At 37.2% G+C, this 27,190-nt stretch overlaps 1 protein-coding gene across 2 annotated transcripts in view; it reads right to left on the bottom strand.

The window, feature by feature from the left end:
• Positions 1–3,592: 3,592 nt before the first annotated feature.
• Positions 3,593–27,190, bottom strand: part of Colec10 (collectin subfamily member 10) — a 38,376-nt gene continuing 14,778 nt past the window's right edge. Inside the window, exons 2-6 of one of the 2 annotated variants that reach the window (XM_069991306.1) lie at positions 23,122–23,193; positions 21,095–21,166; positions 9,498–9,551; positions 8,070–8,165; positions 3,593–6,321 (exon numbers count right to left, since the gene is read on the bottom strand). In XM_069991306.1, the coding sequence (XP_069847407.1) occupies positions 5,930–6,321; positions 8,070–8,165; positions 9,498–9,551; positions 21,095–21,166; positions 23,122–23,193 (686 nt within the window). In that variant the 3' untranslated portion in view covers positions 3,593–5,929. The remainder of the gene's footprint in view (positions 6,322–8,069; positions 8,166–9,497; positions 9,552–21,094; positions 21,167–23,121; positions 23,194–27,190) is intronic. The other variant, XM_069991307.1, reaches the window with a different exon arrangement.

The raw sequence follows: 27,190 nt of genomic DNA, 5'->3' as shown, positions 1-27,190 counted from the left end.
TGTGCATGGAATTGCACTGCTACTTTCTTTTCAGTGATGACACCTACAAGAACTTAGTCTTAACCTATTGATGATGCTATGAGTGATAGCATCTATTTTTCTTTCCTGTTACACATATACCTTGTTGTCTCAAAGTATAAAATTCAGGGAGCTGAAAATTACAAATAACAGAACAATCCATATTTGTGTAACAGATCTAAGCAGGGCAAAATAACATTTTAAACTTGAGTGGTTTCTACAGATGAGTTGTACACCGTTCAATCAAGGTTTGTTGTACATCTCTCTACCCAAGCTATACACCTTTCTTCTGTGTTTGGACAATGCTGTAGATAGAAGGTATTTTTTCCTGGTTAAAAGATGTATTACTTTGAAGGCTGAGTTGTGAGGATTCCTCAGTTCTCTTCCCTTGTGACTTTAGGTAGTCTTTGAGAGTGACTCAAACATGTTGTTGAAAAAGTTTAGTGTAAATTAGCCTTTGAAGAGTAAAATTAATTTTAAATGCTAATTCTTTAAGGGATTTTTTTTCATTTCCTTTTTTTCCCTGTGCTGGTCTTGGATTAAATTCAGGGCCTGTCCCTGAGTTTCTTGCTCAAGGCTACCACTCTACCACTTGAGCCACAGCTCCACTTCGGAGTTTTTGGTTGGAGATGAGACTCTCAGAGAATTTCCTGCCTGGCCTAGCATTCGATTTTGCCATATGTGTATGTTTAAGATTGTATTGGGGTTATTCTAAGTCACCCCCACAATACCACTGCCATATATAGATATTAGTGAATCCAAAACTCAACAAGAAAATTTATAAGTTGAGTTTCTGAATCTTCCACAGCTCTGTTAGCTATCTCTCATCTTTCACTTTGGAATGTAGTAGAGATAGATTATTTGAACTTTTGCTATTACAAAGTACTAGGGATGAACTTCCATTGAATATAAGAGCAATGGAGAGGTTGGAAAGAACACTGGATGGGCAGTTTCCATCAGTGGGAGGAAGGGCTAACTTGGTTGTCAGTGAGTTGACCATGTTAACTCTTTGCTTATTTAGAAAATGGCAGGAAATGTCATTCTGATGGAGGCATAGAATTCCATATCACATTTTCTTGATCCATTCATTTACTGAAGGGCATCAGAATTGGTTCCATATCTTAGCTATGGTAAATAATGTTGGGATAAGTATGGTTGTCCTGGTAGCCTTGGTATGACCTTGTAATCGTTTGGGTAAATAAATGCCCCAAAGTGGGATTGCTGGGTCATTAGGGAGCTCTGTGTGGAGTCTTTTGAGGAACCTCCATACTGCTTTCCAGAGTGGTTGAACAAGTTTATACTCCCACCAACAATGCAGTAGGGTTTTTTTTTTGACCACATTCCCTCCAGTATCTGTTGTTACTAGATTTCTTGATTATATCCATTCTAACTGGGGTGAGGTGGAATCTCAATGTTGTCTTGATTTGCATTTCTTTTATGGCTGGAGAAGTTGAGCATTTCTTCATGTGTCTATTGGCCATTCTTATTTACTCTTCAGAGAAGTTTCTCTTTAAGTCTTTATTAAACAGGCAGTTGTTTCTTTGAGGATTTGTTATTGGGGGATTTAGTTTTTTGAGTTCTAAGTGTATTTTAGATATGACTCTTGTCTGTTGTATGGCTAGTGAAGATTTTCTCCCAATCTGTGGGCTTTCTATTGATCTTGCTAGCTATGTCCTTTGATTTGCAGAAGCTCTGCAGTTTCTTGTAATCCCATTTGTCCAACCTTTCTTTGATGTGTTGTGTTTCTGGGTCTCTATCAAGAAAATTTCAGCCTGTGCCAAGGAACCTTAGAGTTTTCTCCTATTCCTTCTTGTAATGTTTTCAGGGATTAGGAAATAGAAAGACTTGGAAAAAATTATATTAAGTGAAGTAAACCAGAAACATAGGTCCCATGGTTTCCCTTATTTGCAATGACTAGTATTTGTCTAAGACAAGCAGTGTAGGTTAAAGGCTATGTACATATGACCACATGAGACAATGTTAAGCAAAATGTACCTCAAGACAGGAACACAAGTGGTTTTTTTCTTTCTTGCTATTGTTTTTAATGTATTTATAATGCACGGTGTGATTTTTTTGTTTCTTTTGTATGTTCTTCCTCCATGGAATAACTCCTGTTTTCACTGTATTTGATTCCGGTGTTCTGCATCTTCTATATACATTTTGGCAATTTGGAGAGGGGAAAGGGTATAGCGGAATGCTTAAATGGGGATGCAGGTTGACCCATTGTGATGATGAGATGTAAAGGAGACTATGTTGAAAAAGAACTTTACAATCCCGGGGTCAGGGGGTGGTGGGCAGGAGTTGTTGGGGAGATGGGGAGGGGGAGGTGATGATTGAGGGAAAACAAAGGAGGAGGTAACAACGCTCACTATGGAATGTGCTCATTACCTTGCTCATATAACTGTAAACCCTCTGTACAGTATTTTTACAATAAAAATATACAAAAGATCACAAATAAAATTAAATTAAATTAAAAATAAAAAAAATAAAAATAAAAAAAATAATTAAAAAAATATACAAAAGAAAGTGTCTCTCATACTTCAAAGACTTTATCAGGATCAAATGAGAAATGACATGCAAAGGCATTTTATGAAACATAAATACTTCATTTTATGATAAGCAAATGTATTTTATAAAACAAAAACACTAAATTTGCACAGTAATTTTAATTAAATGTAGAGTGCCTTCAAAATTTCTCCCAAGCATTTTTTTAATCCAAAGACTCAACTTAAATAAAGTACTCCTTTTGTTGTCCTACGAAATTCACTGTAGTCAATTCTGATGTGGTAAATACATTGTGGTTTTGTAGTGTTGGATTTTTGTTAATGAAGAAATTTAGAGGGCTAGGAAGGTGGCTCAGTGGTAGAGTGCTTGCATTGCATGCATGAGGCCCTGGGTTCGATTCCTCAGCACCACATAAGCAAAAAGAAAAAAGCCTGAAGTGGCGTTGTGGCTCAAGTGGTAGAGCACTAGTCTTGAGCTGAGTTGCTGAGGGACAGCACCCAGGCCAAAGTTCAGGCCCCACAACCGGACCTCCCGCCCCCCCCAAAAGAAATTTAGAGTTTAGTTGGATTTCAAGGCAATGCTATCACAATATATCATTATCTCATTCAAGCTAACCCTACAAGGCCTGTCTCTTTTAATCTTCCATTAACTTGATTAATATAAGCCTCACAAAAGTAAGTGCCAATAAACAATATTCTGAAGAAACAACATTTAAAATTATTGTTTGGTGAAATAAGTTTGAGAAAATTGTGTTACAATTATCTATTCTTTCTTGGTGATTCAAAACAATCATTAGCATGCTGGAATCCTGATTACTTATTACAATAAAGAGACATACTCTGTTTACTCACTAATACCAAAAGCCAATAACTATGGAATTCAGTTATTTTGGAAAAAAAACATTTTTAAAACTTGGAAAATTCAAGCTTGGGTAATTCTGATATTGATAGGGGTCGCAATATCCTCAAGTTCTTAAAAAGTTATGTTTCTATGTAACAACTTTAAGTATAATGCAAAGGACTTAAGAGGACTGATAATAGATGATGTGAAGAATATGAATATTACTTAGTGCTCATTTGTCATTTATGAAATCATAGTACATTTAACAATGCAAATAAATAATGGCAAGTAATTCATACAGCTGGATATTGACATTAAAAAAGCTATAATTAAAAAAAAATTCTTCCAAGCAACGTTCCATGATACATTTCATCTTTTGAAGCTTGGTAGTATTCTCTCAGAAGTATCCACAGCAAAGATGAGTGATTGAGAGAACCCACCATTAATATAATATTCATAGCATACATGGTAGCAAGTTGAAATATTCTCAAAACATATTCAGACTTTAGTGAACTTAGGATTGGTAGGAATATAGATCCTAAAGGGAGGCCACTCTAGACAATGGTGGCTGCCTCTTCCCTCTCTCCTCTTTGATCCTTTACTTTCCCTTCATGTTTCTTCTCATGATCTTGACTGACATTCTGAAGGATATTGACTCTGAACTTGGTGTCTTGTTTTATCATTAAACTGCCAGCTTTCCAAATATCCTATGCTATATTCTCAAAAGAGAGACTAAGCCACTTGTTCAATAACCTGATAAATGTTAAACATTTAACAAGTTTCTATTATTTAGCTGAGTTGATTAAGGTATTCATGGGAGGCCTTGATTTTGATGTTATCATATGCTAATGACAATCTATATGATTAGAAGTTCACAACTTTTCCCCAGAGGTCAAAAAATGGAAAGCTCATAATTTTGGCTAATAGAATTTTATATGACTCAAAATTTTAAAAAAATGATCAATATTTAGCATTTAAAAATATACAGTGTTCCAGTTTTCTGACTTCTGCTGAAGTGTCAGACACATAGCAACACCAGCTCCTTCATAGAAACAAAGCAGCAGCTGAGAAACCATTATCTCCTTCAGAAGGACAGCTGTGTTCAGTATAGTAAGACCCTCACTTGTTTTACTATATTTAGATACATCATTTGACTCCTTCACGATCTGAAATTTTGACTCATGTTGAACCCACAGAACTAACCTCATTAAAATCAATCTCAAAACCATTTAGTCATGTGAACTATTACCCCTGGATGGTTTAAGGAGAGCATACATTGTTGATCTATTTCTCTTATTAACATTTTTTCCAGCACTTTAAACAGGCTAATCATATGTCACAAACCACAGCTGAAACATTAGTTCATAAGGAGATACTGTAGTCTTTCATTGAATTGTTTTATTGAATGCAAAATAAAAGCATTATTGAGGTGGATTCTGCCGTTCAGGGCAGAATTCTACTGATTCAGTACATGTAGATTCTACTAATGTTCCAAACTCCAAATAGTTTGGAACATTTCTGTGATATGTCAAAGTGGCAGAAAGGATATCACTAGTATGCAGTTTATAAAATATAAATATATGAGGAGTACAGGGAATTTCATGAGTGCTCACCATGAGTGACATGATACAAACAAGGAGGAGGGGCCTGGAGGCTTAACTAGAGTAGCAACTTGAAGCCTACAGAATTTCATGAAGGCTCTACAACCTCCTTTACCTCATTCTCCATGCTCTAAGAGAGGAAAGTCTATATGAATAAACTCATGATAATGAAAAATAGAGCCAAGTGACTAGCGAGGGACAGATAGCATGAAGGTGACAAAATATTCTGTATAGGCACAAATGTCTTTTTCTTTTTTCCCATTTTGATTTTGAGAATTCCGTTTGACTTAAGTCACAGCAGTACTGTTAAGGGATCTGAGTTGAAGTTTGGGGCCCAAAGAAAATGGCTGCATGTTAAGCAGAAGCTATAAAGACAGACTTTGGGATCCACGTGATTTAGAGCACGCTCCTAACTTACTCTAAGGTCACTCGAAGGTCTAGGGTTGAGATGTTCTTATATGAAATGGGGAACTTTCAAGGATGGTTACTGTCATAATGTGTGATGGGCCAAACAATCAAGTTCCAAGATAGCTAATACTTGGTCTGTCCTCACAGGAGGCCTTCCTATTTATGTCTGACTTCTGAGCAACAGCCACCAACCAACAGCCATCAACACCACCAACCAACTGTGCAAGTATCCATAAGGCTCCACGTAGAACTGGTAGAGCCAGTGAAACCAGAACATTCCGTGTGAGATGTAGACAGAGATTCATTCATTCATTTCATTCATTCATTCATCCAAACTCCCTTCCTCTGGACCTGGTGTGCTGTGGGGGTCAGTGATATGTATAAGAACATCAACTGTGTCAATGCATTGCATGGTGATGGAAAATGCAAAGCTCAGCTTCAAGTTTTTTGGGTGCTTTTCATCAGAACAAACAGTGTAATTGGAAAGACGGATGGATAAAAATAAAGGTGGTGGTAAGTCACAGAGAAAGACGAAATTATGTAGGCAGTAAAGGAACTTATTTTTTCTTCTTGACAAACTCACAGACAAAGTACATGGTGAGATGACATCCGGTGTCATTCCACCTGCCCGAGCTGAGCATCTCCACACAGTCCTCGTGACCGTATGGGTCGCTAGGCTCCCCGTCCTTCCAGTTGCTGTAGTTCTGCAATGGAGTGTTGTCAGTGAACACAAACTGTCCTTCCCTCTCAAGATCATTAACCCCAATGAATACCCGGAAGAAGCCGCTCTTGGAGACATAGTCAGCGATGAGGTTGTTGACCGTTTCATCCTTGGGCATGGCTAGCATCCCACCTCGGATCCTGCAGTGGGTCAGGGATTCCCTGTAGTTCTTTTCCTCCTGCACAATGTAGTAGAATTTCTCCTCAGTTTCCCTGATCCCGGCTATGACTGCAGGGAGGAGAAGAATAGCATTATGCATCTAGAAAAGAGAAAAGGCATTGGCATCCATAATGTCAGCAGATTTAAATTTCTTTATTTAGGATTCAGGAATTCATTTTGCGAGATCCTGTTGTGAAGTCGTCACTCATTTGATTGCTTCTTTGTTTTTGTAATCATCATGTTTATTCTATTTGTCCATATTCTCCCCAAACCAGGCTCTCTTTCATTTCCATCACTATGATGTCTGGAAAGTATTCTTACGACACTTTACCTGTCAGCTTTTGACTTGTCTGTTTGATCTGCGTGAACGTGGATTCTGCGCTTAGCAGTGGTGGGAACCCATCCCTGTGCCTGTGTCCCTTCATTCCCTCTCGCAGAGCACTCAGCATGCTAACTGTTTGCATTTGTGTCTCCTCTACCTACCCATGAATATGTCAAGACAATGTCCATGTCTTTGAAACTCCTCAACTTCAGTGCTTGGAACATTCCAGGAGATAGAAAGTGCTTATTGAACTGATATAAAATAATATACAGGTTAGTATGTGCCACGGTGGGGCCCTTTCCTGTATTGTGAACACGTATGTGGACTGAGATCATCCTTACTTCATCCTGGTACAACAGGAACACTGAGCTACAGACTGAGCTTCAGGTGAGAAGTAGTGACCCAGAATCATCCTGAGCTCTTATGAGGGCATGCACACTTGGACATCTATATATACATAACTTGTATTCACACAGAAATCCATAATCAGTAAAATGTGGCAAACTAACTTTTCTACATTGTACCTATGTGGTCTGGCTTATTCTTGGCAGAGTCTATATCATATCAGACATAGAAAATTCAATATGCATTATAACCAGAGCTTTAATTAAAGTGACTAAATAATATAGAGTATTTGCTATGTCTTTAACATTACAAGATGGCTATGAGCACAAGACAGTATTCCTGTGCTTGCAATAATATAATAATGTATAACATATAATATAATATAGTATATATATGAATATATATATCAGGACAACACTAAGTAAAAATATTACAAAATGAAATCACTTGTAATAGTAACTACAACAGGGCCCTTAAGAACAGTTTCAGAATAAAATACCTAAGGACTTTAATTTAATTTAAGGACTTTACTGCTCATTATTATGGAGGAAATGGACAAAGGCTAATGAAAATGGCTAAGTTGCAAAACTTAGAGAAGCCCTGGTTCATACTGATATCTGCATTATTGGTTGAAGAACAAGGACCAAATTTCTATTCCACTGTTCACTAGGTGTGTGTCTATGAACTAGGTGCTTTTTTTTCTTTAAAAAGGATCAATTTAAGCATAGTACCCTTATCATGACAATTATTGTAAATTCTCATGAGGCAGTGGTATTAGTTATAAACTATTCCAAGTACTTAACAGAGTAGTTAATGTTGTCATTACCATTTCTCCTTTTTTTCAAATAGGATCTCTATGTGACTCTTGCTATCCCTTTTTCATCCTAAGTTATAGCTCACTAAATTTGTCTCCTTTCTCCATTCCCTTCTCTTAGGAAAATACCTTTGTCTGTTTGTAGGCAATGTACACATGAATCTATGTAGAATACTTGAAAATCCTGGAGTCTGAGTGGATAATTAAGAGCCTTTAAGCTAGAGATGCTATTTCAATGGGCTTTTGCCCAACCCAGGTATTTCCATCTAGGAAAAATGCTTTTGAAAGACTAAACCGATAGATATAGAGCACAGAGCAAAAGAAAAATGTGTTTACCATTCTTGACAAACTTCATGGATTTCTTCAGCCGAGCAACACTAATATCTAGTTGTCCAACCACTTTCCGGTATCTTCCACAATCACAGATAGTACCTTGTAAATGACAAGAATGGGGAATTCATGTTGGGAGGCAGACCAGTTGGAACGAACATTTTCTCTCTTTCTAGTATCTTCTCTCTTTTTCAAGACTCACAAGATTGTTCTGGAAATGAGTCTATATTGAACATTTTTAAGTTAAGTAAGATTTCTTAATTTATTTTATGTTTTAGGAATTCAGAAAATACTTTTTTAAATGTTTGAAATAAGGTAAAAAGCATTCCAAACTAGATTTTTTTAAAAAAGGAGAATCAATATGATAAACCCACACACTTTGTAGACCATTTGTCATATTTGTTGAACACAGAACTTGTCTGTTCAACCTCAGAATAAATTTCTCTACAGCTTCCTCCAAACATGCTTGCGACCAGACTTCTGTTCTGTTACTGCATTATTCACTAGCTCACACGGCTCTCCCAAGATAGAAGAAACTTTTCGTGATTGAATCAAATGTTAATTCTGGTTACCCATATGAAGTATAGCTTGCACATTTCAAGGACTGTTAAAATCCTGTATAGAGACTGAGTTTACAATTTGAAAAGACAGAAGTCCAGTTTGTGAGTTAACTGTGACTTTAAGTAGTCATTGATTTTCTTTCCTCATCTAGCTTTCCAGCTACTCAGCACCATTAGTGTGAGAGAAAAGCAATGAGGGAACAAATGATCTAAAATTCATGGTTGGTTCATGTAAATCTCCTCTTTTCCCTCCATTAGTAATATGAAAAGTAAAAGCAAATGGTTTTTGGCCAAGGAGAAAAATAAATATGAGGTTTAACTTATACAGTGTTTTAGGTAAGTACAAAGAATGTAAAATGGTTCCTTCAATTAGTCTACACTAGATCAGGGTGAAAGTAAACAAGGGAAATGTCCCCAAATAATCTACCTTCTTTCTCCATGTAACACATTGGAAATAAGATCCTTGGACTAAGTGAGGGACTCTATCTGGTCCATGGTGAGCAGGTAGCTGTAACCAGGGGTCCTTTCTGGGTCAAGCCAGCTTGTGGGTGGGCCAACCACAGCCAGTATTTGGTTGAAATGCTAGGAAAAATGCGGTATGGGCAGGCTCTGGTGTAGACTGTCCTTGGGGTCCTGGAAAGGAGGAAGTGTTTTCTGATATGCTGGGTTTGCTTTTTACACTAAGCTTCTCAGGGATGGAGAGTGTGTCTCTTCTTCAGGATTTGGAAAGTCATCCATATGTAGAAAGGAAGGTTCTCATCATTCCTCTGTTCAAGGTAAATGTTAAATACAGAAAGGGCTTTTGCTTTTCTTTAAAAAGGATATTCATTTGGGATGATGTCAGAAGTCTAAGAAAAAAATGACTTCTTCATACCTGCTTTGCCTTTTCCGCCACGCATGCCAAGCAACCCCTTTTCTCCTTTGTCACCTGAATAAAAACAAAACAAAAGTAGCAATAGTGAAAAAGCATGCTGCAGTAAAAAAGATGAACTACATCAAATAGCTAAGGTCTTACCTATCTAAAAATGAGGGGAACGACTTTTCCAAATTTAATTTGCTGTCTAATATCCTTCAGTTCTACATAAAATTCGCTCTTAAATTGTTTGCACAGACAGAATTAATCAAAGGAGTCCTAATTTATTTGGGGGTGAATGTTGAATTCCAGCAAGGTGCTTAAGAAACATTTGAGTTTGTAATATGATGTATCCTGATTCTTAACAAGGCTAATACAATTCTTAGCATGTTTTTAATTTAAAAGATACTGTTGGTTTACAATTCCAGCTCAACTGGTTAGCAAATTTCAGTGTCTGAGTTTAGTATACACCAATTTATTCTGTGTGGTTTTTGTGCTTGGATTTAGAAACACAATATTATTCTTTTTCAATTCAACAAATATTTACTATTTACTTTGTGCAAGACATTAGGTTAGGTACCTGGAGAACATACACAGAGAGACAAGGTTAAACTCTAGGAAGGAGTTCACAATTTTCAGAAGATATGTGATATAGGCACGTATCTGTACTATAAAGTCATATCAAATATTACATTGTCATATCAAATATATTCCATTGAAATGTCAAACTTGGTGATTTTCTCTTTTGCTCTTTGCATCTGGCACTTTTCTTATCCAGTCAGAGGCATCCATAAAGCAATTCTCAAAAGAATCAGAATTCTTGGAACAGAGAGAAAAGGTATGCTACTTTGTTTGTTTTGTGCTTGAAACTCACATCAGATGCAATAATTGAAAGAAAAAACACTTCTGATTTATAAGAGAAAATGTTTGGCTTTAGGATCAAAAGAGAAGTAAACAGAGCTGTAAGCTTCAATGGAGATGTAGGAGAAGAATAAGAAAAACTTTTGAAAGGTAAACACAGGGTATAGCCCTTAGGCTAGGAGTGTGGGGTTACTCTCATAACAATTTGACACAAGTCAGGGAACTGGGCATCTGATCCAAGATGCTAAAATGAAGGAGGGGGTAAGCCAGCATGGAGGTTCTGCCTAATTTTACCCTTTCCTAGCAGTAGGAAGAACGCATAAGCCTCCCTCCAAAAACTGTATAGCATTTTGTGTCACTTATTTTGAAGGGGCCCATTAACTAGTCTTCTTAGCATCATCTGATGAGTGCTTTTCATTTGAAGTCCCTTACATATCAAAGAAGAAATGCCTGCTGTTACTCTAGGGATTTCTAGAGCCTTTCAAAACTGGCTTCTGTGGCCTTTTATTTTTCCAGTGAAGTAAGACATTCAGATGTTCCCCAAACAAGTGAAAAAGGTCCTTGGAATCCAGAATGAATTTCAGTGTGCAAAGAAGATACTTAGGTCCCAAATAAAAGAAAAAAATCATTCCACACAAATCTGAATGCATTTCAGTGGGGAAGGCAAAGTTTCAGCACTTGTACTTACATTCAACAAGACAGCAGTAAAGTCTATAATAGAATGTGATCTGTTGTGCAAGAGGCATCGAACAAAGATAACACAGAGAGTGAGCTAGAAGAGATAATGCTTCAGTTGAAAGGATGAAGGAAAATATTAATATTTGAACTTGGCTAACAAAAGCTTTAACAGTAGAAGATAGTAGAGAGGGCATGGAAAAGGTCTAGTAGGGGGTATAAGTAACTGAGAGAAAAGCATAGAAATATGACAAACACATTTCAGAGGAAGATGGATCTGCTCATATCTTAGTTATTGCCAACAAAGTCTTTATTTCCTTACATGTAAATTAGAAAAGATCAAAACAGACTTTGAGCATGGATTAGTGGAAGAAAGATAATATGTATTTACTGAATGCAAATGAGTTGCCAAGTATCATTCTGCCTAATTTACATATATTATTCTATTAAAGCCTATGAGCTAGGTACTGTGATTATCTCTAGTCTACAATTGCAGGATCTGAGGGTCAGAGAGGCAAGCAATTTGTTCAAGGGTAGCAACAATTAAGTTCCAGTGCTGATATCCAAACACAATCAGTTCTGATCCCCCGATTTACAGTGCTTTACAAATGAGTTGACCAATGACATAATTAGGGAAGGCAGAATGTTTGAAAAATATTATCAAAGTGAAAGAGCCAGGACAGATAAACAAAGACCACATGACCTCACTCTTAGGTAGAATCTAAAAGTTAGCTTCATTGAAATAGAGTGGAATAATGGAGGCTGAAGAGAGTAGGAGCAAGAAGAGTTGGGAGGGATTGGTTAAGTATGTACATTCAGAATAAGGAAGAATCAGTTCTGCATTCTATTGCACAGGCTGGTAACTATAGTCAATGGTAAGACATTGTACACTTCAAAAAAATAGCTAGATTTTGAATGTTCTCACAAAATAAATAAATGTTTAGGTCATGGATCTGCTAATTATGTAAACTGGATTGTTATATAACATATACATATATCAAAATATCACACTGTACCCATAAATATGTATAATTATGTGTCCATTAAGAATAAAATTTAAAAAACAAAAAACTGAAAAACTACCGCAGTCTTTCTCATCAAAAGCAATATGGACTTGGAGATCATAAATAGAGGTTAAATTTATTATGATTATTATTAAGTGGTTGTACAAAGAGGTTATAATTCCATACGTCAGGCTATGAGTACAGTGCATCTTGATCAGATTAAAAATTATTTTTATCATTTACATTTTCTTTGTATGTGAATTCCTTTTATTACAATATGGATTAAATATTGATTACTGTTCTGTTATGATCCGAGTTTTGCATAAGTTTGCTATCAGGCATCAGCAAAGTATAGGGAACAGAGGTCTACTCTTACCTGGAACTTTGCTTCCCATGGTTTCAGTTACCTGTGGTCAACCATGGTCCCCAAATATTAAATGGAAAAATCCAGAAATAAATAATTCACACATTTTAAATTGCATACCATCCCGAGGAGCTTTATGCCCTCCTGCTCCATCCTGCCTGGAATGGAACTCCCAATATATCCATATCACATATGCTATCCACCCAATAGTCACTTAATAGTCATCTCAGAGATCAGACAGATTGTCATAATATGACAGTGCTTGAATCTAACGAAGCCTTATGTAGCAGCATCATCCTATGACACAGCGCCTATGCCATTCACCTCACTTACCATGTGATGCAGGCATTGCATCATCTTGGAACATCACAAGAAGGATGAACACAGGGCAATAAGGACAATAAGATATTTGAGAGTGAGGGGGTAAGGACAGAGAGCTACATTCACATAACTTTCATTAGAGTCTATAGATATCATTGTTCTATTTTTGATACTGTTGTCACCCTTAACTTAAACTTTTTTTTTGTTGGTCGTGGTGCCTGAACTCTGGGCTTGGGACTGTCCCCGAGCTCTTCAGCTTAAGGCTAGCTCTCTACCACTTGAGCCACAGTGTCCTTCTGGCTTTTTCTGCTTATGTGGTGCTCTGGAATCGAACCCAGGGCCTCACGCATGCAAGACAAGCACTCTACAACTAAGCCACCTTTCCAGACCCATTTTTGTTTTTTTTTTCTAAATAAGTTTTATGGTAATGGTGATGTACAGAGGAGTTACAGTTACATAAGTTTTGAGTACATTTCTTTTTGAACAGTGTCACTCCTCCCTCATTTTCTCCCAGTTCTTTCCCTCCCAACCCTTCTTTCATTTTAACATAGTGTCTAGTGAATATCAATGTTGAATTAGTTCAGTCTTTGTCCCACCATTCTGTGTTTCCCCTTCTTTGCCTCAAATAAGATAAATTTACATACAAGACAAAAGGTACAAAAATCAAAAAACAATGACAAAAGGGAAGCAACAGGAAAGAAAGAACTGCAAACAGTACAATTAAAAAAAACACCTCTGTTTCCATTTCTTGGAGTTCATTTCAATAAGCATTTTATATGATCCTATGCACATAGACATTGAGCCCTTGTGATCCTCTCCTAAGAATATCCTCCTTTGTTCTCACTGTGTGAATATTTAGAGTCCTGTTTAATTTATCATGCCTAAGTATAATTCTTTTGTCTTTTACTATCCATTGGGTTTACTTGTAGATTTCTAGGCACATTCAAATTATTATGAATGAGGGAGAACATGCAACCTTTATTTCTTTAGGTCTGGCTTACATCACTTAATAAATTTTATTCTACATGTGTATATATAGGAAAAAGCATAGTATAATTAGTTTCAGGAATCACTGAAAGTCTTGGATGTTTTCCAGTGGGAAAAGAGACTATAGTATTTGCTTTGGAAGGCTCATATGCTTTTAAGGAAATAAAAACACACAGACAAGAACAAAAAGTTTGGCACTGTCATGTGTTAATAGAGTGAACTCGACTACAAGCCTTTGAGGTAGTCAGAAAAGAAAAAGAGGCCTGAATTACATTAAAACAGGGGCACTTGGGGCTGGGAAGGTGGCTCATTGGTAGAGCACTTGCCTTACATGCATGAGGCCCGGGGTTCGATTCCTCAGCACCACATAAGCAAAAAAGAAAAAAGCTGGAAGTGGCATTGTGGCTCAAGTGGTAGAGCGCTAGCCTTGAGCTGAAGAGCTGAGGGACAGCGCCCAGGCCCAGAGTTCAGGCCCCATGACCAGACCCTAAACAAACAAACAAACAAACAAACAAATAAAACAGGGGCACTCAACCTAATCTAAGAAATGGGGTAAAGAGCTTTTGAATTAGTATGCATTTTCTTCTTTTTCTCTCCCCCTAAGAAGATGGAAAGACTGACTACTTCTAGTATTTTGATATGAATTTTTTTGCCTTTCTGACAAATTGGAACATCAAACCAATCTGGGTAGTAGAGTGAAAGATCATGGAAGCCTCAAAATATAGACTTGACATTCTGCCTCTGTCACTTGATAGCTAACTGCAGACAGAGTATTTAATTTCCCTAGCTCTCCATCCCTTCATCTTTTAAATGCAAATAATGCTACCTCAGATGATAAGATCATTATGAGACTATGTTAGACTATTTTACAATGAGGTCAGTATTGGACTTGACTCAGAAGATGCTTAGCCAACATTAGCATTGGTTCCCCAGCTCTGAGCTTGGGTAACGGATGGAATGCCATGCATTTAGCTAGTTCACAGAGGGTTTGGGCTTTGCTGACCCATTTCTGCAAAGCTAATCATAGGGTAAAGTCATCCACAGAAACTTATTTTGGCCCATGGATGGGAATATGTCTGTAATAACTGTCTTAAGTTTGAAGAATTAGAGATCACATTCAAACAAACAAACCAAAAACCCCATCGTAATGCTTACAGTGTAAAAGGATTATGGACCTTAAGTCAAACATTTATTTTGCTATGGGACTGAATTTACCCATATTAAATCATTCTTATTTCTTACTCTTGAGATGAACTATTGACATCCAGAAAGCTACCTTATCCATGCAAGCAACAACAGTAAGGTCAGCCTAGAAAGTTGAGATTAATCTGAGTCAAGTGAAAAACTTCGAAGGACCACAGTCAGAATGAACACAATAAATTTTGAAGTACAGATTAAAAATGGAATTAATCCCAGTGAGCCAGAGCACTGTATCTCATTTTTTAAAAAAAATTTCAAGACAAGCTCATAAATTTCTATGGCAGGTGTCTGGAGGAGAAGGAAATCTCAGTAGCCATTGCTAGAAATTGATGTTAAAGGAAAAGTGGTATTCATAGGAAGAAGAAGTAGAAAAGAAATTCTCAGTTTTAGAAATATGTTTTCTTCATTTTAAAAAATACTTATTTGTTTTTACAGTTCTAGGAATAAACCCTAGGACTCTGTGCTGACTAAGCAGACATGCTACCAGAGAGCTATATTCCTACCTCTTTTGTTGTTGCTGTTGGTGGTGGTGGTGGTGGTTGTGGGGCTTGAACTCAGGGCCTGGATGCTGTCCTTGAGCTTTTTCACTTAAGTCCAGCACTCTACCACTTTGAGCCTCAGAACCACTTCAAGGTTTTCTGGTGGTTAATTGGAGATAAGAGTCTCACCGACTTTCCTGCTTTGGCTGGCTTTAAACTGCCATCCTCAGATCTGAGTCTCCTGAGAAGCTAGGATGACAGGCATGAGCCACTGGTTCCTGGGTCCTACCTCATTTTTTTGCACACTCAATACCACAAATATTTAGAAAGTTTCTAATATATAATAGGCATGAAGACAAAATTAGAATTTCAAAGGAAGACATATATTTTTTAAGCAAACAGACCCAGTAATTCTTCTAATTGATAAAAATTCACAAACAATATGGGAAACATACAAACTAATTCCCCAGGACAGTGGCAGAGGTATATACTAGCTATTAGGGACCTGAGCCTTGAAGGAAGAATTAACCTGAAAGAGACTATTTTAGTTAACCATATCATTTCTGGATGGTTTCTTTCTTAAAAGAGTTTAGCTACTTGCATGCCTAGCTATTCATACCATGCTGATTTCTGTAATCTATTATTCCACTATCATTTTATCTTATGAGAGGATTAAAACTTAGCTGAAGATCAAAAACCCCAACTCTTTTACTTGGAGACAAAATTTCACATCCAAATCTAGGAAAAGGCTGTAATATCCGGTGACTCAGTGAGATATGAAGTTCTTAAGTTCTGGAAAGCTTTATGGCAGTGGTGTAGCCATCTCTCCTGATCTGTTTAAATGTAAATCTTTTACTGGATACCCATGAATCTTGTAACCCTTTCTGTGATTTCTTGTTCATTCTCAGAGAGGTGGTTTTACTGGATGGAAAGTCTTTTATTAGATTCGCATTAGTTAGTTTCTGTGTTGGTTATTGTGTCTTACCCTTGGATCAAAATACAGACTTAAAATTGGATGCTGGTGGCTCACATTCACAATTCTAATTACTCAGGAGGCTGAGATCTGAGGAATGAGGTTGGAAACCATCCCAGGCAGAAAAGTCCTTGAAACTCCCATCTCCAATAAATTACTCAGAAAAAGCTGGACGTGGTACTGTGGCTCAAATGGTAAAGCATTAGCTTTAGGAACAAATGCTCAGGGATAGAGCCCGGGCCCTGAATTCAAGCCCCAGGTTCAGCATGCACAACCACATCCACACCCCCTCCACTCTCCCACTGTGTAATTAACTTCTAGAAGCATTATTGGTTTATCTTTCAATTTCATGTCTACAAAGGTTTATATGTATAGCCACTGGCTTTTAGAGTGCTACCTAAGTGGTCAAATTCCTATTTTTAACATGAAGATACTGATAACACAGGACCTTCACAATAGGTTTATCATTCCCCATTGCAGAACAAACTCAACCTGTATAAGTCAAGTTTGGCAGTGTTTCTGCTTCTATCAATTTCTTTTGCCTTATTTGTCTATCACAGCATTATCTTAATGGTTTGCTTTCATAATAAATGTTCAACTTCAGTAATTTATGTTTTCCACCTTTGTTTTCACTTTTCAAGTCTATCTTGGGTATTCTTAATCTCTTTCATTTACACATAAATTTTGAATTGGCTTATCAATTTCCAAAATAATATTTCTGGGATTTTGATTGAAATGGTATTGAATCTATCGATCAATTTGAGATGCCTAAGTACATTAATATTATTCAATCTTACAGCCCATAACATAGATTTACCTCCCTTTTCTTAGAAATACTTTATTTTGTTATCATTTTCTTGGGCCTATTGTGGAGGCATTATGCAAGTTAGTAGGTTTGATAATTTGACAATATGATAAATGTTTTGTTTTAATTTGTTGCTTGAATTATTTCTAACAAACTTATTGTCTAACAAACTTCTCTATTACAAATAGTTTACCAGGGGATTATTTTGAATTTTCTAGGCATGGAATAAGTTATCTTCTGTTTTTCAACTATTGAATAAATGTATTACTTTTTCTCATATTTTTTGCTCTGTCTAGAATCTCATTGCCAAATGTTGATTAGAATTTGTGCTAGAAAACTGTATATACAAGATGCAGGACACTGGAATCAAATACAGTGACAACAGGGGTTCTGCCATGGGGGAAGTACAAAGAAACAAAAAAATCACATAGTGCATTATAAGTACATTAAAAAGAACAGCAACAAAAATAAAACCTCTTATGTTCCTATCTGGGGGTTCATCTTGTTTAACATCATCTTATATGGTCATATGTACATAGCTTTTGACCTCTTCTGCTTGTCCTAGACATATACTAGTTATTGCAGATAAGTGAAACCATGGGATCTATGTTTTTTTAAGTCTGGCTTACTTCACTTAAGATAATTTTTTCCATGGGGCAGTGTCATCCTTTCTGATGGACGCACAGAATTCCATTATATGTGTGTGTGTGTGTGTGTGTGTGTGTGTGTGTGTGTGTGTGTGTGTGTGTGTGTGTGTGTGTGTGTGTGTGTGTGTGTGTGTGTGTGTGTGCACCACATTTTCTTGATCTGTTCATCTACTGAGGGGCATCTGGGTTGGTTCCATATCTTAGCTATGGTGAATAATGCTGTGATAAACATAGTTGTGCTGGTAGCTTTGGTATGACCTTGTTTGTGATCGTTCGGGTAAATGCCTAAAAGTGAGAAATAACAAAATGCTGAAAAAAGGATACAGGATGACACATTGTAACAATGAGATGTACAAGACAGTATGTTGAAAAAGAAGTTTACAACTTTGCGGGGGGGCGGGGGGAGGGTTGGGAGTGGGGAAGGAGGAATTGGGGAGGTGGCTAGGAAAGGGATGGTAAGGGAAAAATAAAGGCTGGTGTAACAATGCTAGATAGTAAATGGACTTGCTCATGTAACTGTAACCCCTCTGTACAGTATCTTTACAATAAAAATATATATAGTGAGGAAAAAAGAATTTGTGATAGAAGGCTGTGCTAACTTCATTCCCACTCTTAGTATTTTACTACTGAATATAATTTTAAATAGATTTTTGTTATTTCTGATATTCCTTTTCATGATTAAGTATATTTTCTTCTATTTCTGTTATTTCTGTTTTGCTACATTTCTTTTTTTCAGTCATGGGGCTTAAGCTCAGGGCCTGGGTGCTGTCCCTGATCTCTTTTTGCTCAAGGTTAGCGCTCTACCACAGCAACAGTTCTGCTTCCAGTTTTCTGGTGGTGAAATAGAGATGTACAAGTCGTTATGTCGAAAAAGGAACTTTACAACTTTGGCGCAAAGGGGAGGGGGAGATGCGAAGGGATGGGAAGGGGAAACAAAGGAGGAGGCTACAATGCTTGATAAGAAATGTACTCATTACCTTGCCTATGTAATTGTAACCCCTCTGTACAGTATTTTCACAATAAAAATAAATAAATAATAATAAATAATAATAAATTTAAAAAAAAGAGTCTCACCAACTTCCCTGCCCCAGTTGAATTGCAATCCTCAGCTCTCAGCCTCCTGAACAGCTAGGATTAAAGGTGGGAGTCACCAGTGCCCAGCTTTTGCTACACTTTTAACAACATGAAAAGGTATGTTATTAATTAAAGCTTTTCAAGTTTTCTGAAGTTTTTATTAAAAATACAGGACATATTCCTGGACTACTACTCTCAGCAAGCCTCAAATATCAACTCTACTGGAGTCTCTTAGCCTCTTATTACTATTCTACTTATAAATGTATGTGTATTTTGTGGCAAATGGAGTGTAGAACACATAGCTTAGTTTAGGGGGATCCTCTTCTGTTCCAGAGCATGACTCCTAAAGTCCTATTAATTTGGAACATCCCCTATTCCTTCAAATATGATTTGATTTGAGGGAGAGCAGCTAGTCCTAGTTATCAGAATGATTAACCCAAGTAGGCCAGTTTCCTGTAAAAACTGTAACAGAAGACTGGACTTCATCTCCATCACTAAACATCACAATTATTCTCACTTTTGAAGCTTAGTATTGATGTGTAAATTAAGAATACAGTCAAATCTCAGAAGAAAGCCCTACAATTTTCAAGATTGGCTTCTATTTTTACGACTGCATTTCTTGTTCTGCAGGTCCCAGAACTCTGGCTTAGTATGTTTGTATCATGGCTTATACAGATCTGTACAGTAAGTGGTAGTATTCTTGTAGATGATTACTTTGGACTTGTTATCAATAACTTAACTGTGCATGGAAGTAACCTCACACTACATAAATATATCTCATTCAGTCTAAAATATTTCACCATATAAGCTCATCTGACATAGCTCCTAAAACACTCATAAATATTTGTATCTGCTTCAAACCACTCAGTATTAGAAAGATGATGGAAGGAAGCTGGTGGAAAAGAAGATGGCAGTCTTAACTCATGCTTGGTGGTAGGTAATATTACCTCAAAGATGCAATGTTAGTTGGTTTTATGTGTGTATGTGTTTTTAAAAGTATGTAAAGCATAAATATTTTATATCTACATACATAAGTGATTAAAATATATAGATAATGACAAATTATCATGGGGAGAAGTAATTAGGAAAGATATCTCTAGATAGTCTATTTTAGAAGGGAATTCATAAAAAGGTGGAAAGTCACTATTTTTAATTAGTTGGGGATAAAATGTTTTACTTTACAAATTTTACCAAGACATATGGCTAGGTGAATCTACTGCTAAGGGTTCTCCTATGTTTTGATAAAAATCCAAGCGATGAAGGAATAAGCTTTGGCTTAGCTTTCCTAGCTTCATGATAAAACCACTGGACATAGTCTGTAGCAGGATATGTGGCTTCTGTAACTCTTCTTTTTTTATATGTATGTGCCAGTCCTGAGGGCCTAGGCACTGTTGTCCCTGAAATTAACATAGAACTACTTATCTATGATCCAGCCATTCAACTCTTGGGCATTTATCCAATAGATTACAAAGCCACTAGCACAGCCACATTTATTGCAGCACTGTTCACCTTAGCCAAGGTATGAAAACAGCTCAGATGCCCCTCAATGGATAAATAGATCAGCAAGATGCGGTATATATACACAATGGAAGTTTACTATCCATGAGAAAGAATAGTATTGTATCATTTGTAAAGAAATGGAAAGACTTAGAAAACATTATATTAAGTGAAGTACCACAGGCCCAGAGAGACAGAGAATCCACGTTTTCCCCTTGTATGAGGAAGCTAGATTTAGCTTGCAAACTCATAAACAAATACATTGGGTTGTATGAACATGTATACAAATGCATTGACTAAGGTATGGTAGAGTCAAGGGAGATCTCAAATTGTGTAATTCCTTAGGAAGACCAAATCAAGGCTGAGCAAAATAAAATACCAGGAAGTAGATACTCAAAAGGGTGGGCAAGGTAAAAGGAGATAGATAAATAAAGACAAGAGAGGGAAATGCAGTCAAGAATTCAATGTATATCCTACAAAATTAAGACGAGTGAGAGAAGGAGTGGAAGGGGGAGGATTTGATGAGAATGTTGAAAGAGGTGAATTGATCAAGACATATTCATAAAGTGCTCTGTTAAATGGCAACTCCTTTATACAACTACTTAAAGATAATAATAAAATATTATTTTAAAAACAACAAAGTATTGTTTTCATGACACAAAAGGCTTAAAAGTATGTGATGTGCACAATTTTGTTTCATTTGCTACTGGAAAATAGTAAAGACAATTTACCCTTCTGGCCCATCGGCCCAGACTTGCCAATACTGCCCTGATCACCTCTATCTCCGAGTTCTCCTTTGAGTCCTAGAAAGCAAAGTGTGACATCTTTATATCATAAGATTTTAGGAAACAGCAAAAAGCATATTTTTCAATTTGTGATAGCCAATATATGAACCCTCTGTTATATTATCTACTTTCAAAGTTATAATTTATATATTAAAATGTCAGGGATGATGATAATCTAGACATGATGATACGTTAATGCGTACTGATGCAGTATTTCTAGAATGACCATATCAGAGAATGCTCATCAGAGAATGCTTAATCTAAAGGTCAGAAATGGGGATGAGTGGAAATGTTTTTTACTCTGTTCTGGAACTATTCATTTCTAGATTCATTTTGGTTTTGCCCTGTGATTCTTTGTTTTCTCTTTTGACAGCCTTAGTCACTTTAAAATGGGAGAAGAGAGTACGTGTACAGTCATGATACTTAGTGAACAGAGAGATCAGAGAACATCAAGTTACTTCACTCAACATAATATTTTTCTAGGTCTCTCCATTTCCTTGCAAATGGCATATTATTTTTCCTGGTAGATGAATAAAATTCCATCATATGCATATATCCACACACATATGATATATATATATATATATATATATCATATGCAAGTGTATACATATGCATGGATCTCTCTATATACATACATACATGTGCATATATATGTCACATTTTCTTGATCTATTTGTTCATCGTGTAGAGATTGGGCATAAAATTGCTGAGTTTTTAATACAAAACTTATTTCCTGGCACCACTAAGCTCTTCTAAAATTTCTACTTATTTTGTTTTTCTTTTTAATGAAAATCTTACAATATGTACCAGCTTTGTTTTGTAAGAATAATTCTGAGTTTGACACAGACATTTATATACTGAATTGAATCAGTATTTCTCAACATGACACTTTAGGGGCCAGCAGGTCTTTATATCCTTTTAAAGAATTCTTCAGCTATACAAACAATGAGATTGTGTTCTCTGCAGGAAAATGGATGGAAGCAGAAATGTTCATGATAAACTTAGATTCAGAAAGACAACCATCACACATTTTTCTCCCATGTGCAGAATCTAGGCTGAAAAAATATGACATAAACACAAAAATGGGATTCTTGGAGCAAGAAACCAATGGGAGGGGGCTAGGAGAAAGGAGAGGGTGATGGGAGGGAAATAGGACTGAAGTACTTTATCAGCATAAAAACCACTAAAATAGCTTGATTAAAAAGAGAGGGAGAAGGATATTAAGAAAAAATATTAAAGGGGGCAAATTTGAGTAAGGAACATTGTATGCCTATATGGGCATATCACAATGAAACCCTTTTGGACAATCATTACAAGCTAATAAAAATAAATAGTTCAAGATTTTAACGTAAGTGGTCCAGGCAAACCATACAAGTAGCGGTTGGCAGAGAATCAAGTGCTCAGAACATAACCCAGAGCAATGTGCAAGTAAGACTTACCGCTGGCTTTACAGTAAATATATCCTTTAATAGTTTTCATAGTCTTTTGATATGTTTTGCTTCTACTTCCTCCATAACCCTCCATTTCTCCCCATTATGCTATTTAGTTCTACAAAGAAGGAGGTCTTAAATAAAGAGATCTTGGGCAAAGATGAATGGATCAATGTACCAGATAGTTCTGTCTGCCACTTTTTGTAGCTCCCTCCTTAAACTCTAGGCCAGCCAGAGATCCTAGCTTGGTTGCAGCTTCTAACAGGAGACCCAGCCATCAACCCAGAGATGTTTCTTAAAACTCATCATTTCTTACATATTCCCAAAGAATACTTCAGTGGGTTCATAGAATTCCCTAATCTTTGCAGTCCTAATGATGCCATTTGCAGAATAGGTCTTATTTCTATTGACAGGAAAGCTCAGAACTTCTGCGATGGTGAATGATTTAAAGGTGTCCTCAGGGCACTATCAAACTGCTGATTTCCAACACCAGGTCCAGGAAAGAGAACATTTCTATATTATAGTGTCAGTTTTACCTACCTTTTGGCCCTTTGCGTCCCACTTTACCATCCTTTCCCTCTTCTCCTGGATCTCCTTTTTCCCCATCATCTCCTTTAAAACAAATAGAAAATGAGAAAGAATTGAAGAACTCAAATGTAATCCCATGCAAGTTCTCCCCGAGGGAAGGTGACCATCATTAGAATACACCTAGAAACTCAGATGTGACAATGAACCTAGGTCACATGAATTGGATACTCACACAACACTTGTATCTCCAACTTTTCTCCGCATTTGCTCCGTGTTTGAAAACTCTAAAATTATAAGTATGGATCAGGTAGCAAAAGCACAGGCGGTTGGGGCTAGGGAACAAGTACAACGCAGTTGTGTGAGAATTGTGACGGTCTTAGTCATCGTGAGCATAGCTTCAGTGCCTGAACAATGAAAACAGACTGAATAAATTACTCAAGGAAAGGTATGATGGATTATGAGTCAGAAGTTTCTGATTTTAAGGGCATATTAGTCACAAATATGGAACAAATCTTTGGTAAACTGGTGATTGGGCTTATTGACGTTGGAATATAGACTTGAGTCCCAGCTCCCCCCAAGACTTTCTGGAAGAAGTTGAACATATACTATTCTTCTCAGCATCTTATTTTCATTCCTTATATAGCTACTAAAGTAGGTTACATTCTAGAAGTTGAAGCCAGGTAATACACATAGGAGACCTGGGACATGATTTTGGTTTTTCAGTGTTCTTGTGTTCTGTATTCTGCAGTTTCACATTCTTTATGTGGGATGTTACCTGTCCTCCCTGCCTTGCCCAGTTGTTTTAGGATCAAGAAGGTAAGCATATGAATGTGCTTTGAACATACAGAGTACAACATTCATAATATTATACTGACATTATCATCATCACCATCTCGGGACATGAGGTGCTTCTGTTCATCACTGGAGGGAAAAAAATGGAGACATTTCTAAAGATAAAAAGGTAAAGTTCCTGGGACTAGATAGTTCAGAGGAGAGAAAAAAAGATGAGGTGTTCACTGATTTCTCCAGAAAAGAAAAATATACATAGGAGCTGTCTTTATTTTCTGAGAGCAGAATGTGAAAAGTTGAAGTGGATGGTGAGTTGGATTTGCAGATGTTAAGATGGGCCAAGCATAGAGTGTTTCACAAGAAGCTCCTTCTGGGAAAGGCTTTCAAAAACGATGCACAGAAGACTTCTGTTGTGAGCCCAGAGGGGTGAAGGGTTGAACCACAGGACACTTTGCTAGCCAAAGTCACCAATGAATGTGTATTGAGCAATTATAATGTGTTCTGGGCACTAAGCTAAAGACTTGGCATGAAATCATCATGGCAGTTCTAGGAGATGGATACTGTTATTATTCAATTTAATACACAGAAAAAAACCTTAAGATCCTATGTTCCTAGAGCTTGTTAGTGGTTCAGTGGGATTCAGTACTTAAGTTTCTGCCTCTCCAGATCCTAATAGTGACACTTGGCCCTTCCAGACAGGCTCTGTGACACTTAGCCGATGGTAGATTTTAGAGAATTAGGAGCTTGGTCAAGTTTTCAGGGAGAAAAGGGGAGATACAGAAAATAATAACACTGTTCTGTAGCCTTTTAAACAAGAAAGATTGTGGTGAGGGGGAAAAAAAGGAAAAAAAAAACAACTTAGCTCATTGGCTCAATGATTTACATCATAGGAATGATTTACATCATCTCCAGTGGGTATGAGCTTTCAGGCCTGGCTCTGTTGCTATCAGATCGAAGGATCTTGGCAAGACCCTTATTTTTTCAGAGCCTGTTTTACTCATTTGTAGAATGAACAAATGAACATTTTTTTATTGTGAAAATACCGTACAGAGGGGTTACAATTACATGGGCAAGATAACAAGTTCATTTCTTATCAAGCACTGTTGCCTCCTCTTTGTTTCCCCTTCCCAGCCCTTCCCATACTCCCCTATCCTCCCCCTACTCAATCCTCCCCCCCCCCCATGAACATTTTTCCCCTCCAGAAATGATTTTTTCCCTTTTCCTACCAAACTGTAAGCTGAGTGATGCTCTTCTTCTAGTTACCTTTGTTGGTTAACCTATCACTTCAATCTGAGTTATGTAATTGTAACCCCTCTGTACATCACCTCTGCAATAACAATAAAATATATTTTAAAAAAACCAGATGCCACTTCCAACTCTATGGGTCAGTTTATCCTTCACAATCTCCCATAATCCAAGGGACGGTTAGTGCCCTAATAATTTCTCCTAGCACGTCCAGCATATAGGCACAATCATGGAGTATGATGCTCAATACATGTGGCACAGTTGGATATATTTTGTGCGAACCATGAACCATTCTACAAATGTAATAATGGTATGACAGAGGATGTTGAGTTCAATATGTTCTTAGTATTAGACATGCACTCTATCACTTCATTTCCTTCTACAACCTTTGAGATGGATGGTCTTCCATTATTTGAAGGAGGAAATTGGGTCAAGGTAAGGAGACTTAATTGATGTATAAATGGTAAAGCAGGATTTAAACCAAGGTATCTGTCTTAAAATCCATGTTCTGAATAACTTGTATGATTTGGAACACATTCCTACCTTACTCTTTCTGTGTGGTGATTTGGTAACAGTATACTGGGCCTAAAGGTGTATGTCCCTTCTCACCAAAGGGATCTTAACATCACATGGGTATGGATATTGGTGCCAGTATTCTTTCCCCTCCTTCTCCCTAGGAAATTTTCAAGCAAGTGTCCAACTGGAGGTGGTCAGATGAGCGACACAGGTATCTGCTGCTTCCTGTGGCTTCAGATAGAAACGTGGGCAGGGGAGCACCTAATTATTGTTCTTGTGATCCATGACCCACGTGATTACACCCAGCTTGGGGGGAGAGCAGAAGCCTGGCAGAAGTGAAGCAAACAACTTGAGTCCTTGCCTTCAGCTCAGGTCCTGGTTCATTTGATCTCTGGGACTTGCTTTAATGAGAACAGAAAGGAGACATGAAAGCGAGCTGTGGAAAGGATCCCCTAACGTGGCTCACAGTTGCCTGCTTTTATCCTTTTGGCAATATTTCATTGGATGAGTAGGGCTATTTAGACTTCCTTTCCTTCATTTAAAAATAGCCACTTACATTTGAAAATTAGATGAAAAGCTATAAAGTAAAATAAACTGATTTCAATTTCATACAAAATGATTTGTTTGGACCCTCCAGGTCACTAGCTTGCCAGCTGTGATAATCTCTCCAGAATTCCAGCAGAGCACCCAATGGACAAAATTCTCTTAGGTGGGACATTTTGCTTTCTTCTTTTTACACACGCACACACACACACACACACACACACACACACACACACACACACACACACACACACACACACACACACACACACACACAAAACCTCTTCTAAAACTATTATGCCTTTGAAAACTCAGGTCAGTGCCCTGTACTCAAAGGAAGTAATTACTAAAAATTAGTGCATTCATTTTGGAAATGCTAAAGAAAATTCACTGGAAAAGAATGGAGAGACTAGGGAAAAGTTGTTTTCAACCATTCTCTTGATCAGCCTTAGAACAGAACAAAAGAGGTGGCATGCCGTCTTTTATTATTATGTCTCAAAGATATACTTGCATCATCTTTCTAAAGATGCCAATTGCAGATTCGTTTTTTGGAAATTTCAATAGTCAGATCCACTATTGTACAGACTTCTCATGCATAATTAGATATACTAAAGGAGCATGCACTCAATAGTTTTCTTTCCATTCATTCTGATGAACTAGTTGGTCCTCCTGGGAACTTGAAGTGCTTGTCTTTTCCCCATTCACTCTGTTGCTCTCACTCACCTCCTACCTGTCCTGAGTTCTCTCATCTTAGTCATTCCCCATGGCTCTGCTGACAGCCTGGGCAGCTTTATATCAAGCTCTCTGGAATAAGGCATTTCCCTTCTTTGAGTCTCATGCTCCTTATCCATAGACTAGAGAACATGAGCCCTGACGCACAGGACTTGTCAATTAAAAGTATCTCCCTTAGTGGATGAAAAGTATTCAACACAGTTCATTTGGTAAACTTCTCTGGTTTTTGTTCTAATTAGAAGAGAAGGGGAAGTAT

Source organism: Dipodomys merriami, unplaced genomic scaffold (assembly GCF_024711535.1).
Source record: "Dipodomys merriami isolate MVZ:Mamm:240054 unplaced genomic scaffold, mDipMer1.0.p SCAF_4, whole genome shotgun sequence".
Lineage (NCBI taxonomy): Eukaryota > Metazoa > Chordata > Mammalia > Rodentia > Heteromyidae > Dipodomys > Dipodomys merriami.
Note: the sequence above shows the minus strand (reverse complement) of the source record. Positions and strands in the feature narration are given on the sequence as shown.